The sequence below is a fragment of the Acipenser ruthenus genome, chromosome 52, assembly GCF_902713425.1.
Source record: "Acipenser ruthenus chromosome 52, fAciRut3.2 maternal haplotype, whole genome shotgun sequence".
In the NCBI taxonomy this organism is placed as follows: Eukaryota; Metazoa; Chordata; class Actinopteri; order Acipenseriformes; family Acipenseridae; genus Acipenser; species Acipenser ruthenus.
Window position 1 is genome coordinate 5,954,097 of NC_081240.1, and position 17,600 is coordinate 5,971,696.

Consider the following 17,600-nt stretch of genomic DNA (forward strand, 5'->3'; position numbering starts at 1 on the left):
ACTTTAGTAAAACAAGTGAAACCCTTGAGAACACATTCTCATTTCAATAACGCCTTGTTACCAGACTGTGCCTTTTAGAAAGAGCTCCGTTTGTAGCCCAAAGTAATACACTACCCATAATGCAATGCACGTCATATCCACAGATATTGATGCGTGTTATTGTTACAATGTTTAGCAACAGTGATGTAAACACTAAAAGCTGTGTATCATACATCTTAGTATTTTGCTTAAAAATATTGGTAATACTTTAAAACTATTGTGTATATATATATATATATATATATATATATATATATATATATATATATATATATATATATATATATACACAGTTGTAGTCAAAAGTTTACATACCCCAATGGAAATGTATAATTTCTAGAAATTTCTCAAAAACCAATAATTATAGGAAAGATTTTTTGAAGCAATAGTTTTGTAAACTAAAGTATGTAAACTTTTGACTACAGCTGTATATATACAGGGTCACAGCCATGAAAAATGACGAGGCGCTTGCCCGTGCGCATTGCAATATTAATCAGCTGGATTCACTGAACTGCGGGCTGCCAAGGGATGTATTATTCCTTGTTATTAGGCTGATACGTACTTCTGTCTAATCAACAGTATTACTTTGCCTCACATATATGGGCAATCAACATATTTCATGTGAAACCCATTCATTGCTAAAAAAACAAACAAATAATTCCCCTCGTTTCGCTCTGCAGGTGGCGCCGTTTTACCCCCTAACTTTCATCCAATGTTATCTCAGATTGAACTTTCCCTTCACTCAAGGAGTGGAGAGGACAGACAGGGAGTTCAATACAAAGGGTTTCTTACAACACAGTCTAGTTCAGCTGGCAGATTGTTACAGTGGAATTATAATCAAGCTCAAATCCAGGATAGAGCAGCTCAGTCAATGTGGTTTGGAATCTGTGCAGGAGGGTCATTTTGTCAGAGACACCATGAAAGGACATCGTGCCGGCATTAAAGTCCAGATACACTCCTATTCTGGGGGAGCGGGAGGCAGTTATTGCAGTGTGATTGTTATTGTGCCAGGCAGTGTAACTGGAACCAGAGCAGGACAAACTCCAGGACTTGTCATTGAATCCAAGGAAACAGGAATGATCCCATCCTTTCCTGCTGATTCCTTTATATGTAACTCCTATATCAGCCCATTCCCCACTGCACTCAATCTCCCAGTAACAGCGAGTCCCAGACAAAACCTCTATGCAAAGCACTTGGAGATAGTAATTAAATCTCTCTAAGTGATCAGGATATTGCTGGGTCTCTCCCCATGTGACCTTTCTGTTCCCTTCAGACAGACAGAGGTTTCTATACGCGGTGTTGGGGTCCAGTGTGAGCTGACAAGTATCTGATTGAAGAGAAGAGGACGGTTAGAGGAGAGACGGTTAGAAAAGTCAAATCACTGAGAAAATCTCCACTAGGTTTGAATGGTACAGAACCAACAAAAAGAGAGACTGATTGAGGCAAAGTGGCTAGTGATTGTGAACAGGTGTAGCGGTGATGTAGTGTAGGAGAAACCACAAACAATTGTAATCTGGTTTGGAAAGGGGTTTTATTTTATAATCCAGATCTGGCAACCAAATAATAAACCCCGGAAATACACAACGATGTGTATTGCACGGAGATAAGAACAGGGTTACAGTCCCAAACAATAAACACATGTATCTCTCCCACAATGTACAAACGCGGTCACCAGTCCTGTGTGCGCGCTGTAGTGCTCGTGGTGGGTGATACAGTTTATAGTGACAATACACTGAAGTGCTGTTCCGGGTTTTATTGCTGGCCTTTAGCGACAGCTCCGGAATGTGTTTAGCCATCTGGTGATTGAATAAACAAGACAATTACTGACAAGACCAAACAAACAAACACTCACGAATACTCTTTCCCCACAGGCAGTAACTACTGCAGCTCTACGTCCTTCTAGGTCATGCACACAACCCAAGCGAAGGAAAAGATTAGCGTTTCTCTGGCCCCTAAATGCTATCCCGCATGACCCCTTGGTAAACGATTGCAGCTGCGTTTATTACTTGCAGCTGCTACCTCGTTTACCTTCCAGGTCAATACCTTCCGGCAACAGAGTCTCGCTTCCTTCCAGGCTGACCGACTTCCCAGCCCCAGAAATGAACCGTCAGGCCAGCCCGTCCAGACCCTTCTCCTTTTGCTATTTAGCGCCCTCACAGGTCGGGAGAGAGATTTCAAACCAGAACTCATTGTCTTTCTGTCACACATACATTTTGTTTAAAATGTCTGACAGACACCCTTATTCTGGTCCTTTACTATTGCAAATTAAACTAATCAAACACCAAGTGGGAATACCAAGGAACAGGGAGTGCTGCATTGCTTGCCCACGCCTGCCTTATATGCACATTTCTGATTTCTAACTCGTTAAGAAGTTACGCGCTACAGATTGCTTAAAAATGAAAACAATTCAGAGTAAATCTAATTGTTAGCACATTTCAGAATCAATAGCCTTTACAATTATTAACCCAGATGGGGGAGACACACTGTTGCTGTAGCCTTCAGCAAGGTATTTTACTTAGATTCCTCCAGTAAAAAAACAAAAAAAACAAGTTGATTGAACTTCTTTCTCAGCAGCCATTGCATTTCTGTTAGAACTTGTCTTTACCCTGAAGCCATGTATTGTTCTATGGAAACAGGGTGTTGGCTTAATTCTTAGCAATGCGGGGCCTCATTTGCAAAAGGTCCTTATTAGCCGGTATTGGACAAGTTACTAAATCTCTTGATTGAATATGACCATGAGCAGAACAGAAAGCGAGTCAAGAGTTAAACAGACACAGCCATGTCACTGACATCTGCAAATACTGCATAGGTCTACTCTTTCACTTAAAGCATTAACTTATACTTTTATCAATCAGTTTCTCAGTTGGGGGGATCTGGTGTTAATGTAGCAGCAGACTAAGCTCTGATCTGGGCTGGCTCGGTAGTTAACCCAGCACTTGGCGTAACTGTGTTTCAGTTTCCTGTCATTTAAGTGATTTTACAATGCTTTCTTGATCGGACACTTGAGGAGTATTTTTGATCTGTAAAAACAAACTTCATTGCTATCATTCCAGGGACTAGCTGTTATCTCTTTTGTTTTAGTCCTTTATCAGTTTAAAGGGGGCGGGACAGTGGTGTAGTGGTTAGCGCTGTTGCCTCACAGCCAGAGTGGCTTACAGTTGTTACAAGATATCAAATAATTTTTACTCACCAATTGTTGTATCCATTTTATGCATTTTTTTTTTTTTTACTGGAGCAATCTAGGTAAAGTACCTTTGCTCAAGGGTACAGCAGCAGCCGTCTCATCCACCTGGGATTTGAACACAACTCTCTGGCCTAGAGCCCTTTTTTTTATACAATCAGCGAAGAAAAATTGTAGTAATTTAAATTTTATGTGTGCCCTATAAATGGTAAAGCGGAAGAACTGGGCCAACATAATGTTACCATGGAAAATAGTTTCAATTAATCTTGAAAGACTGGTTGTAAGTAAAAGCAAAACAACAGTTTCTGACAAACAGGTTTGTGGATTGGTCACATTTCCCATAAAAATACATATAGCAAGCTATAAAAACCAAATGCGGAACATATTTTTCACACAAGTCTTCAGAAAGTGCATCGAGTCACAGAGACATTCTGCTTCTTTTCCTAAACTCAAGACAAGGTAATGTATTTAGTTATAATTCTTGTGTTACAGAGTTTTTTTTTTTTAAATAGTGTTGTTCCAGTGTGTTACGTAAGGGGTGTGGGTTGTGGTGCATTAACAGATGGGTGTAGTTGGGTTGGAGGCACAAAGCGAATTTAAGTCCAAAAATATTGTAACCTCAAACCGTTTGTTAAAGTTATTTCAATCAATTTGTGAAAACAACAATAACAGACTTGTTTCGACACAAAAAGAGCCGTTCTCAGTGTTTTAGTCATTGAAGTAGCTGAGTAAATCTTGGAGTTATTCAAATAGAAAAATAATACTGTTTTGGCGCTTTTTTCACTGAAATACATAGCCTATTTGTGTAAAAAAAAAAAAAAAATCCATGAGATTTCTATTTATATTTTGAATAATAATACAATACGCAATAAAATAAACAATATTTTGTATCTTTTTTTAATTTGTGGCAATGTTTTCTGTAAATGAAAGTTCAATTTTATAACACTGTAAGGACGGATGTGCATTACGAGTAACCACAGTAAATAGTGTGTTTCCCCTCTACAGACAGTACAGTGTAGGGATATGAAGACTCGAATGCTTCATGGAGTAAAACTGGTCGCTCCTCCCCCTGGAGGAGGAGCGACCCTGGAGGAGGAGCGTAAATACATGCCAACATGAAACATTGAAGCACTATCATTGTTAGATATTGCTGGTGGGTGGCACGGTGGTGTGGTGGTTAGCGCTGCTGCCTTACAGTGCCAGGGTCCTAGGTTCGATTCTGGCCTAGGGGTCTGTCTGTGTGGAGTTTGCATGTTCTCCCCAATGTGTTTGCATTGTGGGTTTTCTCTGGGTACTCCGGTTTCCTCCCACAGTCTGAAGACATGCTGTTCAGGTTGATTGGTCACTCTAAATTGCCCTCAGTGTGTGAGTGTGTGTGAGTGTGGTGCCCTGCGATGGACTGGCGTCCCGTCCAGGGTCTAGTCTCGCCTTGCGCCCTGTGTCTGCCGGGTTAGGCTCCGGCTCACTGCGACCCTGTAAAGGATTGAGCGGTTAATGATAATGGATGGGATGGATGATTGATACGCTCAGTTGACACACACAGACACCCACCCACAGGCACACACAGGAACTAAAACACAAGCATTTAAACAATGACAGAGATACAGCTCTGACACACATGATGGTACCAACTTTTCTTTTTCGCGAAGGTAGCCCATGGAATTGGGAGGAAAAGGGGTAACTTTCTAGCTGTAGAGGGTTTGACCATGGAACAACCCGGGGTTACTTAGAAGACATCCCTAGAGCCTCATTTATATTTTCCCTTCAAATTGCAGCATCCACAAGTAGAGGGAAATGGAGACAGTGGGGAAATTTGAGTACAGCATGAAAGATGTCCTAGGACAAGGTGCATTTGGTATGGTATTTAAGGGAAGGCACAAAGAGGTAAGTAGCCTAGTGTTTATATTTCTAAACATTTGTTTATTATTGTCTTTTTTTAGATTGTTTTCATTTCATGTAATGTCATTTAAAACTACAATTCAATACCGAATTACTAAAATTCAGTACACTAAATCTTCTGGGCCTACTATATAGGGTTTGCTGTCAAAGATCGATGTACCTTTTGGAAAGAATAAAAATCTATGATAATCATAAAGAATATGCAGATGTGTTACTTTAATGTATAGCTACATTTCTATGGCTATACAGAATTTCTAAGAAGGAGTTAGAACATTTTGGGACATGCACTAAACAGCAGTAACCAGTTTACCATGCAGTAAGCCACTTACCTCGTACTGTGTGCACCTTGACTAAGCAGTAAACGTGAGGTAAACAATGCACAGGAAAAGTACCGAGTACTGGGGATTTAATGAATTATGTTAATAGTGGAAATGTATACACCTACATCAAAAATACAGCGAAGAAGGTCACTTAATATGCAAGCTTATTCACTAAAGAGTGCTGACATTTTTGGGTCAATGATAAATTGTCGCCTACAATTGGTCCTGCCGATAATTAGTCCCAGAAACAATTCTTCCCTGTGATAATAGGTTCCCCCTGATAATTGGTCCTGGCGACAATTCTTCCCTGTGATAATAGGTTCCCCCTGATAATTGGTCCTGGCGACAATTCTTCCCTGTGATAATAGGTTCCCCCTGATAATTGGTCCTGGCGACAATTCTTCCCTGTGATAATAGGTTCCCCCTGATAATTGGTCCTGGCGAAAATTCTTCCCTGTGATAATAGGTTCCCCCTGATAATTGGTCCTGGTGACAATTCTTCCCTGTGATAATAGGTTCCCCCTGATAATTGGTCCTGGCGACAATTCTTCCCTGTGATAATAGGTTCCCCCTGATAATTGGTCCTGGCGACAATTCTTCCCTGTGATAATAGGTCCCCCCTGATAATTGGTCCTGGTGACAATTCTTCCCTGTGATAATAGGTCCCCCCTGATAATTGGTCCTGGTGACAATTCTTCCCTGTGATAATAGGTTCCCCCTGATAATTGGTCGACAATTCACCCCCCATGACAATGGGCCCCCAAAACATATTCTCCATAAGAACATTTCTTACCATTTGTAAGTGTTTAAAGCTGTTGGAATATCATTGCAAACTGATAATTAATTAGGAACTGCTTGCTTAAACAGGACGTGTTGGTGAACAGGGGGGTTGTGTGTGGTTTGTCTCTCTCTTTGGTACTCACTGTTGCTCTCTCTCTGAAGTGTGTGGCGATTTCAGCTGTCAGGTCTCTTTCTCTCTCTGCTGATGTATCAGTCACTTTGCATTGCTTGCGAGTCACGTGGTCTGCTTGGGAATATGCAAATTGAGACTCAAATATGAGCCAATAGCCTAAAGGGCCATTCACACTGAACGCAGCATGTATTCTGCCTGTTCTGCAGTTGTCTGTTGTTATGCCATGGCTGTATGTACAGTGACTTTTGGTTGTCAAACCCACAGAAGATACAAAGCTTAGTAAAAATATATATTTAAAGTATTGTCCTCAAGTACAGACAAGTTTCAAAGACAAGTGCTGTCTAACATCTGTTAGCAGTGGTACAACACGAATAGAGAATTCAATTTGGTCCAAAATATACAACAACAACAAAAAAAGCTGTACATTTTTAAAAAGTTTACAGTTTTTGGAGTTTAAATGAATGTATTTTAATTGAAGTGGAATATTCTTTATTAAAAAGTGTGAAACACTGCGATGGACTGGCAGTGTCCCGTCCAGGGTGTAGTCCTGCCTTGCATTGCCCTGTGTCTGCCGGGTTAGGCTCCGGCTCACAGCAGTGACCCTCTAAAGGAATAAACGGTTATGATAATGGATAGATTGATGGAAAAAAAGTGTTACATGAATGCACCTGATGATATATACAAAAGTGCACATGGATGAAAGGAATGTAAATGAGGTACATATTTCATTTTTCTTTTTTTACAAGAAAAACGGTGAAGTTGCCATCAAATGTATACACACGAAAAACCTCTCTTTTGATCAAACTTACTGGACACAGTTAGACAGGGAGATACAGATTTTAAAGGTAAGAACATTGGCAATTTTGTTTTCTCTGTATTTGCCCATGGTAATAGTTTCCTTCACTATTAATGTTATATCATGTAACAGGGCGAGCAGCCCTATACAGATTTATTTATTTTTAGATCAGGGTTTCCCCTCTCCGCCCCTGTATTATTTTGCATTTGTTTTGTATTATTATTATTATTATTATTATTATGATTTATTTATTTATTATGTATAGAAGACGGCGAAGCGCCGCAAGTTTTGTTATTGGTTATTACTGTATTTATAGATGACGGCGTAGCCGATTTTGTTTGTATTGTTTAGTAGCGTGGATGGGAAGCCCCATCCATGGTAATTTAAAAGCTCGTGCAGATTGTGGCCGAGGGGTAATGGATTAATTACTAGCCAGTTAAACCCCTCGGCCACGCTATAAAAGCCTGCAGCTCGCTGCACTCGGGTGGGTGTTAGCAGGAGAGAGTGAGCGAGAGGAGTGAGAGAAAAACAAAACAAAACTTTATTTAAAACGATTCCAGGAACAGTGACAGCAACTGCCCAGCCTGACCTGGGATCGTATTATTTTTGTGTTTGTGACTTGTTTTGTTTCAATATTTATTTTGCTCTGTGAGCAAGTTTCTTTTTGTTCAAACCTTTTATTTATTTTTGTATTATTTAATTAAAAGGGCACAAGCCTTTTAAAATGCAGTACCTGGTGTGAGTTTCTATTCCTGCTTCTGTCCTGATGTCACACCGCCCAGCCACCCTGTCACATATCAATACAATTATTATTATTTTTTTCCTTAGGGGCTGAAACATGACAATTTTGTGAGATTGTATGATTTCCAGGTAATATTAATTTCATATATCTGATCATTTTATAGGGGCGGCACGGTGGCGTGGTGGTTAGTGCTGCTGCCTCACAGTGCCAGGGTCCTGATTTCAAATCTGGCCTTGGAGGTCTGTCTGTGTGGAGTTTGCATGTTCTCCCCAATGTGTTTCCGTATTGTGTGTTTTCTCCGGGTACTCCAGTTTTCTCCCACAGTCCAAAGACATGCTGTTCAGATTGATTGGTCACTCTAAATTGCCCAGTGAGTGTGTGAGTGTGTGGTGTCCTGCGATGGACTGGCGTCCTGTCCAGGGTGTAGTCTCACCTTGCATTGCCCTGTGTCTGCCAGGTTAGGCTCCGGCTCACCGCAACCCTGTAAAAGAATAAGTAGTTAATGATAATGAATGGAGTTTTCCATATATGGCATATAACTACATGTCACTCTGCAAAACCTTTGGTTGAATAGGGGTCTGCACACCCAAAAATATTAGAACCCCCTGGTCTAGACAAATAAACGAATGCCAACCTCTGTGTAGATATATACATATACATGTGGTAATAATGGTCTTACCACACAACCTGTCATGGGTTATTTCTTATGTAATACATATGCAAAAAAACAAATGCAAACTATTATCACATGCATCATTTTTGTTGAAATTGATTAAGACTTAATTCTGCCGTTCCCTTTAACAGTGCTTGGCATTCACACTCATCTTTACCTGCTTTTCTTTTTTAGAAAACATCTAGTTGTGTCTATCTGGTGATGGAGGTAAGTCACCTTTCCCATCTGTGTGTGATTAGTATGCTTTTGCTCATTAATATATTGACATGGTGGTTAGCGCTGCTGCCTCACAGCTCCAGGGTCCTAGGTTCGATTCCAGCTTAGGGGATCTGTCTATGTGGAGTTTGCATGTTCTCCCAATGTGTTCACATTGTGGGTTTTCTCCAGGTACTCTGGTTTCCTCCCACAGTCCAAAGACATGCTGTTCAGGTTGATTGGTCAATCTAAGTTGCCCTCTGAGTGAGTGTGTTTGTGTGTGGTTCTCTGCGATGGACTGGCGTCCCGTCCAGGGTGTAGTCTCGCCTTGTGCCCTGTGTCTGCCGGGTTAGGCTCCGGCTCACTGTATTGACTCCTCTAAAGGATTAAGCGGTTATGATAATGGATGGATGTATTGACTCCTTGTCTCTCTATATAGAGTCTATATGTGTGTATGTATGTATTTCACTGTACTGACTCCTCTAAAGGATTAAGCGGTTATGATAATGGATGGATGTATTGACTCCTTGTCTCTCTATATAGAGTCTATATGTGTGTATGTATGTATTTCACTGTACTGACTCCTCTAAAGGATTAAGCGGTTATGATAATGGATGGATGTATTGACTCCTTGTCTCTCTATATAGAGTCTATATGTGTGTATGTATGTATTTCACTGTATTGACTCCTCTAAAGGATTAAGCAGTTATGATAATGGATGGATGTATTGACTCCTTGTCTCTCTATATAGAGTCTATATGTGTGTATGTATGTATTTCACTGTATTGACTCCTCTGAAGGAATAAGCGGTTATGATAATGGATGGATGTATTGACTCCTTGTCTCTCTATATAGAGTCTATATGTGTGTATGTATGTATTTCACTGTATTGACTCCTCTAAAGGATTAAGCGGTTATGATAATGGATGGATGGATGATGGTCCTTTATTCACAGACTTTTTTTGTGTACATTGTAAAATGAATAGTGCATAATCTTTAGTCATAGCTTTGATGCATTAAAGTGTGTGAATCACTTATAGTTATAGCCTAAAATCACAGTTTGATTGTGATTGTTCTTATAAAAAAAGAACATGATCCTACTTTCATTTATAATCCAGTTATACTGACAATTTCTGGTTATTTCTATTGACATGCACTGTGTGTTTTGAATCTTTCTTTTATGAAACATACTGTTTGTACACTCAGAACGAGCATAAAATAAGCTGTTTAATGGTCTTTTATTTCTATGCAATGTTTTCTGTGAATTTTTGACTTTGTACTTTATTTGATGAATTATTAAAGTTCCCCACTCATCACTTTTGTGTGTTACATGTTCCCATATGTCAATACAACTGTTTAAGTAAGGTGTGTGTATTATTTATGTATTTTTGACATCCTGACCATTTTTTTTACACTATTATTAAATTGCAGTCTTCTACAGCACTCAGTTTCCAAGATGGCTTTCTAAACATACCCTTCAGATGAAGAACTTCAGAACTACACTTCCCATCACTCCCATTATAGATACATGAGTAGGAAGATGATGGGAAATGTAGTTCTGAAAAGTTCTTCTAAAGGGTACATTTGGAAAGCCATCTTGAAAACCGAGCACTGTAGACTGCAGTTTAATCAGGATATCAAAATATATTAATAAAAACAATATACACATCTTACTTAAATAGTTGTAGCAGCATTAAGTAAACAGCTTGAGCTCCCCTTTAAGCTCCTGTGTGGTAGTTATCTGATGTGATCCTGTTTTGATTTGTTTTTTTCTTGCTAGTACTGCAATGGAGGGGATCTGGCAGACTACCTGAAATGTAAGTTACATTTGAAAACTTTGATACCTGGTTTAATTTGTGTATCTCTTTTTAAAATCCTAGTTTTAAGTTTTTGTGTCAAATACAACTAAATGTCCTTTGAGAGGTGATATGATTGCTTTTTATTTTTGTAATAGAAGTGCTGAAAGCCAGGCTACATGTCCATCCATCCATTATCATTAACCGCTCAATCCTTTACAGGGTTGTGGTGAGCCAGAGCCTAACCCGGCATACACAGGGCAATGCAAGGCGAGACTACACCTTGGACGGGACGCCAGTCCATCGCAGGGCACCACACTCAAACACTCACTCACACACTCATACAGAGGGCAATTTAGAGTGACCAATCAACCTGAACAGCATGTTTTTGGACTGTGGGAGGAAACCGGAATACCTGGAGAAAACCCATGCGAGGCTACATGTCTTTAAAGTTAAATGTAGAACATATAGCTTACTAAAGGGTTAATTGTACAGGATATTGCACTCTGTTATTTCCCCTCTGGCATTACAACATTAGTGCACAGGGGTGTTCTTAGGAAAAACATGCCAAACTTGTGGAAAAACGTTGGTGTTTTTGCAAATAGAAACTCAGTACCCTGACAACACAGCAATTGTGAACAGAAACGAACGATCAACTGATTTTGAGCAATTTTCGAGCGGAGGTGCAGTGCGACATCAAAGTAAATAAATCACTTAGTAATAGGAAAGGATATTACATGCGTCTCTTAAACACCACTGAAGTACTCCCTGCCTATGAAATTACATATTTTCTTAATTCAAGTAAACTGGACTTAATATATCAAAGTGTTTAATGTGAGGTAGAAGAGAGTGGATTAGCTCCATGATCTCAGCACCGGTCACTCTAAATTGCTCTCTGTGTGAGTGTGGTGTGTGTGTGTGTGTGTGTGGTGCCCTGTGATGGACTGGCGTCCCGTCCAGGGTGTAGTCCTGCCTTGCATTGCCCTGTGTATGCCGGGTTAGGCTCCGGCTGTAAAGGATTAAGCGGTTAATGATAATGGATGGATGGATGGATGAAAAACTAAAATAAAAGATCATGTTGATTCAACTCCTGGCGATGGTTTTCTTTATTTGAGGTTTCGTTCACTTTTTTTCATAGCCAAAGGGCCCCTAAATGAGGACACAATCCGTCTGTTCCTGCTGCAGATCACATCTGCCATGAAGGTGCTGCAGAGCAAGGGAGTCATCCACCGAGACCTCAAACCACAGAACATCCTGCTGGCCCTTACAGGAGGGGACAAATCCAACCCCAGAAACATTCGCTTGAAGATTGGTGAGCTACTGCTCCTCCCCCTCCTCCTCTCCTCTGCTCCTCCTCCCCCCTTCCTCCTCTTCCCTCCTCCCACCTCCTCCTCTTCCTCCTCTCCCCCCTCCATCACTAGTGACATGGTCTAACTATTAGAGGACCAAGAAATTGAGCCCCATAAAGACTAACGCCACATTGCTATTCCTGCCTCACTTCCTTTCTTTTACCCTACAGCCGACTTTGGGTTAGCCAGATTCCAGCCAACCAATATGATGGCACTTACAATGTGTGGTACTCCTCTGTACATGGTGAGTGCTTTAGCACTTTGTATGGCTGTTACTATTGCTAGGATTTGCATAGGCATTAGATGCATAGTATTATTGATGGTAATATTTTAAGCTGAGTTTGCATGTTCTCCCCAATGTGTTTTCACATTGTGGGATTTCTCCGGGTACTTTGGTTTCCTTCCACAGTCCAAAGACATGCTGTTCAGGTTGATTGGTCACTCTAAATTGCCCTCTGTATGAGTGTGTGTGTGGTGCCCTGCGATGGACTGGCGTCCCGTCCAGGGTGTAGTCTCGCCTTGCATTGCCCTGTGTATGCCGGGTTAGGCTCTGGCTCACCGCGACCCTGTAAAGGATTAAGTGGTTAATGACAATGGATGGATGGATATTTTGCTGTTCTGTTGCAGTTCTGTGCATTACTGTTCTTTCACTGTGCTTTCTGTGTTTTTTTCCAGGCTCCTGAAGTTATAATGGCCAAGACCTATGATGCAAAAGTTGATCTATGGAGTATAGGAATCATAGTGTACCAATGTCTGACTGGCCAGGTCCCATTTCAGGTGAGTCCACATGCTGTTGTGACATGTTCACTTATTGCCTATGACCGGTATACCAGATGAATCATGCTGATTAGTATTGTGCTGAGGACAGTTTCTAGCATCACATTGTCAATCCGGTGTGAACCCTGAACAGTTCACTGCTAGGTTTCCAATGTCCTCTGTGCTATTCAGTATTTTTATCAAGTGAGTGACATAAGCTGTTATTGGGCTGTTGTTATACTGCTATTCGAAATACTCTGGTATTGCCTGCATGTAAACGTAGTCACTGGTAATGTTTTTTTTCTTTTAGTGTGTCTAAAGATATTTTGTGTTTCACACCCATCTTAAATACTTTTGGGTTGATCATTTTCAGGCTAGCAACCCTCAAGAGCTCTGTCGCCTCTTTGAGAAACACAAGAACTTGACTCCCAAGTATGTATATTTGCTTCACACCCCCTAACATCTTTCCTCAACTCCTCTTAGATTTTTTCCTGTGCTTTTTCAATTTTTCTGCCATGTTTTGGTAATCAGATTTTCATTCACTGTGACACTGTTTAAGCTTCTACCTGTGAAGTGACACATAAGAAATTTCAAAATGAGGAAAGGCCATTCACCCCACCTATGCTTGTCCACTACAATGCTTATATGGGCAGTAGTGCGGAGTAGTGGTTAGGGCTCTGGACTCTTGACCGGAGGAGTTTAATCCCAGGTGGGGGACACTGCTGCTGTACCCTTGAGCAAGCAGGTACTTTACCTAGATTGCTCCAGTAAAAACCCAACTGTATAAATGGGTATGTGAAAAACAAAAATATAATTGTAAATTGTAAGTCGCTCTGGATAAGGGCGTCTGCTAAGAAATTAATAATAATAATTATATGATCTGTTAGCACCCAGTAGAGGGGACAAAGGGGGAAATAAAACCTATGGGCATCCATTGCTAAGTGGATCACCCTTACTCCAGGCAAGCAGTTTCCAAATGACAAATAATTGGGCACCTATCCGTCTGTACAAAACCTTTTTTATTTGATGTATTTTTTAACCTGTAGTATTGCTGAAGTGTACTGTTTGTATTTCATTCTTTACCTGTGTTTTATTTCTGTATCCAACCCCACTTGTCATTTTTAATATACTTTTAATGTAATAATGTTCATCCTCTTCTGTGTTCAATATAATTCACGAGCACTACACTACACGCAGTATCTCATCTAAACCACATTATAGAAATGGAATCTCCTGTAAAGCTAAGCGTAACAGGGTGTATAAGTTTTTGGGAACATGCTATACTAAACATTTTTTCCCCCAAAATTTCTATATAAAGATGTGCTTGTTAAGTAAACAGGAATGAGTGTTTGCTAGCTCTCTATTTATATCTGCATCAAATTGAACAGTTCAGAAGCCTGCCTCTAGAATGTAAAGCACCTGCCATTCAAAATGTTTCTTCACAAACTCAACTCAACTAAACTTGTGTGCACTTAAACAACATGTTATTTATTTATTAGCAGACACCCTCATCCACGGTGACTTACAATTGTTACATTTATTTCACATTATTTTGTACATCCATCCATTATCAATAACCACTTAATCCTTTAGAGGGTTGCGGTGAGTCGGAGTCTAACCCGGCATACACAGGGTGCAAAGCAAGACTACACACTGGATGGGACCACACACTCACACACACACACACACACAGAGGGCAATTTAGAGTGACCAATCAACCTGAACAGTTTGGACTGTGGGAGGAAACCGGAGTACCCAGAGAAAACCCACGCGAACACGGGGAGAACATGCAAACTCCACACAGACAGACACCCTAGGCCGGATTCGAACCTAGGACCCTGGCGCTGTGAGGCAGCAGCGCTAACCACCACGCCACCGTGCCACCCATTTTGTACATACAATTACTCATTTATACAGTTGGGTTTTTACTGGAGCAATCTAAGTAAAGTTGCTCAAGGGTATAGCAGCAGTGTGTCCCCCACCTGGGATTGAACCCACACAAGACCCTCCGGTCAAGAGTCCAGAGTCCTAACCACTACTCTACACTGCTGTCCTATGTTACTAATCCTAAATATCAAATGTATTCTTGTTGTTTTAAAGAAACACTGATTTGTTAAATTATGGTCTTGAGTTGCCAGTTGCCTATTCACTATTTAAACTTTTAACAGTACCGTTGGCCGTTTTTGAATGGATTTAAAATGCTAAATAACTACGTGCCTCTTTCTTTATGCCAGCATCCCACAGGGGATCTCCACTCACTTGCGCCACCTACTGTGCAGGCTGTTGCAGTGCAATCCTAAAGATCGCATTGAATTTGGTGGGTAAATTTTATTTTGTCAAGTTTTCTTCAATATGTTGTATCATTGAATTTACATAATATATCTCACTAATTCTGCGATGGACTGGCGTCCCATCCAGGGTGTAGTCTTGCCTTGCGCTCTGTGTATGCTGGGTTAGGCTCTGGCTCACCGAGACCCTGTAAAGGATTAAGCGGTTAATGATGATGGATGGATGGATGGATCTCCCTAGTTTTACATACACACTAGCCCTTTAATACCGAAATCAACCTTAATATAAATGTCTTTGTAATTTAAACTGCATTCGACAGAAAATTTCCAGAGGTGGAGAACAATGACAGGGACATTTGTGAAAGTTTGTGCTATTACTGCATAGCTTTACTTTAATTTACCATCATATTGCATCATATTGCCTGCACCACAGTTATCTCTAGTCATTGACCACCAATCATCATTATTGTTTGCATTCATAAAATTGATTCCAAGTAAAATCATTTCTGCTTTTTGTGACGGTCTGCTTGCAATAGAGGCTTATAAATCTCTTGCGTTCTTACAGATACATTTTTCAGACACCCATTCCTCGGAGTGAGCTCACCCAAGAAAAATTGTAAGTGAAATTACTGAACCCATATATTATTATAACGGTACAATTGTTATACTCCTTGGTTAGAGTAGAGGCTGTTAGGAGCAGAATTTCTTTCCCATGAAGTCCCACTCAGCCGAGACAGCGTGGAACTCCCAATCATTTACTGTGGACTGATAAAAGTTTCCAGTCTCTCTACTGTTGTCAAGGGAACATTATACACTGTCAATGACCACAGCAGAGGAGAGGGGAGGAGAGGGGCAGGAGAGGAGGGAGAGGAGGGAGAGGAGGAGGGAGGAGAGGAGAGGAGGGAGAGGAGAGGAGGGGGAGGAGAGCAGAGGAGAGGGGGAAGGGGAGCAGAGGAGAGGGGGAAGGACAGGAGGACTGGAGGAGAGGGGAGAGGGGAGGAGGAATGAATTAGTTGTGTTGCTAGAGAATCACAGACATGTATTGCATAATTACAAACTTAACTTTCCAGCCACCTTCTCCTTCAGTTACACAAACTTTTTTTTTTTGGGGGGGGGGGGTGGGGGGGGATATCTGTTTTAACTCACACGGAGTTCTCAATTTATTCAGAAGTTTCAATTCCATTTCTCTCTCTTTTCTCCCCAGCAAAAGAAGCTGCCGTTCAAAGTCGACAGGCTCCAGAGCCAAAGACCAGAGCTGACTTTTTAAAATGTAAGAATTCTGTTTTCACTAACATTTGATTGAATGATGCGTCCCTCCATTTTGCGTCCCTCCAGAACAGGGAGGAGTGGAGCTTGAGGACAGCAATTTCCAACCCAGTGCAGATTGTTTTTCAGTGATTTGATTTTTCTAAGCATCTCTGGCCTTTAACCCTCCTCTTCTCTTCAATCAGATTACTGTCAGCTCACACTGGACCCCAACACAGCACATAGAGAGCTCTGTCTGTCTGAAGGGAACAGAAAGGTAACACGACGGAAAGAGGTCCAGCCATATCCTGATCACCCAGATAGATTTGACATCTTGTACCAAGTGCTTTGCAAAGAGGGTTTGTCTGGGTCTCCCTGCTACTGGGAGATTGAGTGGAGTGGCAGGGAGGGGGTAGATATAGGAGTCACATATAAAGGAATCAACCCGAAAGGAGAGGACATTTCCTTTCAGCTTGGACACAATAACAAGTCCTGGAAATTGTTCTGCTGTGATTCCAGGTACTCTGCCTGGCAGAATAACAATGTATCTGAAGTAAAATTATTCCGCTCCCCCAGAATAGGGGTGTATCTGGACTTTACTGCCGGCACGCTATCATTTTATGGAGTCTCTGGAGACAAAATGACCCCCCTGCACAGATTCCAAACCACATTTACTGAGAAACTCTATCCTGGGTTTTATATTTATTCTGATTCCAGTGTAAGAGTCTGCAAGCTGAAGTAGCCGCCTGTTTAGTGTTTGAATGAAGAGGTTCATTTCTGAGTGAATTTCTGTTGACTTTCTTTTTTCTGCATAGCAATGGCCTTCAGTGGAAGGTTGCTGGACTCTCAAGCTTAGTAAAACTGTCTCCCACAATAAGGATGTGTACTCACTTCCACAGCATCTTCTTATCACAAGGACTGGCGTCAGCTAGTTTGTAACTTATCTTGAGGAAGAAGTTTTGAAGTCACAACACTCTTTGTCTTGCAGAACTTTCTGTTCAAACCTGTGATGTGCTTTTAGTACACACCTATTCTTTGCTTAGTATCACCACTAACATGTTTATATGTGCTTGTATTTGTAGTCAACTTTAAGACAGTTTGTACACTGTTCTTCACTGGCGCATTAAATAAAGTACTTTGTAGTTGGTAACCTGCCTGGGGTCCTGAGTCTCTTTGAGTAGCGGAGAAGAAATCCACTACATTGAAGAAACTTTCATTTTTCTCTTTCTGTTTTTTAAAATGGGTGGCACGGTGGCATGGTGGTTACTTCTGCTGCCTCACAGTGCCAGGGTCCTAGGTTCGAATCCGGCCTAGGGATCTGTCTGTGTGGAGTTTGCATGTTCTCCCAATGTGTTCACATTGTGGGTTTTCTCCGGGTACTCCGGTTTCCTCCCACAGTCCAAAGACA

At 41.0% G+C, this 17,600-nt stretch overlaps 1 protein-coding gene across 2 annotated transcripts; it reads left to right on the forward strand.

The window, feature by feature from the left end:
* The first annotated feature begins 2,714 nt into the window (after positions 1-2,714).
* Positions 2,715-17,346, forward strand: LOC131722952 (serine/threonine-protein kinase ULK1-like). Of its 2 annotated transcripts, XM_059016135.1 has the most exons (14): positions 2,715-3,679; positions 4,996-5,104; positions 7,099-7,197; positions 7,977-8,018; positions 8,738-8,770; positions 10,539-10,575; positions 11,693-11,866; positions 12,074-12,147; positions 12,579-12,680; positions 13,033-13,091; positions 14,894-14,976; positions 15,513-15,563; positions 16,152-16,217; positions 16,399-17,346. In XM_059016135.1, exons 2-14 carry the CDS (start codon positions 5,015-5,017, stop codon positions 16,932-16,934), a joined length of 1,446 nt encoding a protein of 481 aa, XP_058872118.1. In that variant the 5' UTR covers positions 2,715-3,679; positions 4,996-5,014; the 3' UTR covers positions 16,935-17,346. The 2 variants fall into 2 exon arrangements, with proteins under 2 accessions (XP_058872118.1, XP_058872119.1); XM_059016136.1 differs by lacking the exon at positions 14,894-14,976 and having other exon boundaries at positions 16,399-16,528.
* Positions 17,347-17,600: the final 254 nt, after the last annotated feature.

Excerpts from the sequence above, each read along its gene's own strand:
- LOC131722952 (XM_059016135.1), top strand. The coding sequence starts at position 5,015 with ATGGAGACAGTGGGGAAATTTGAGTACAGCATGAAAGATGTCCTAGGA. Across the intron at positions 8,019-8,737 it reads TGAGATTGTATGATTTCCAG|AAAACATCTAGTTGTGTCTA; the intron begins GTAATATTAATT and ends TTTCTTTTTTAG. Across the intron at positions 15,564-16,151 it reads GAGCTCACCCAAGAAAAATT|CAAAAGAAGCTGCCGTTCAA; the intron begins GTAAGTGAAATT and ends TTTTCTCCCCAG.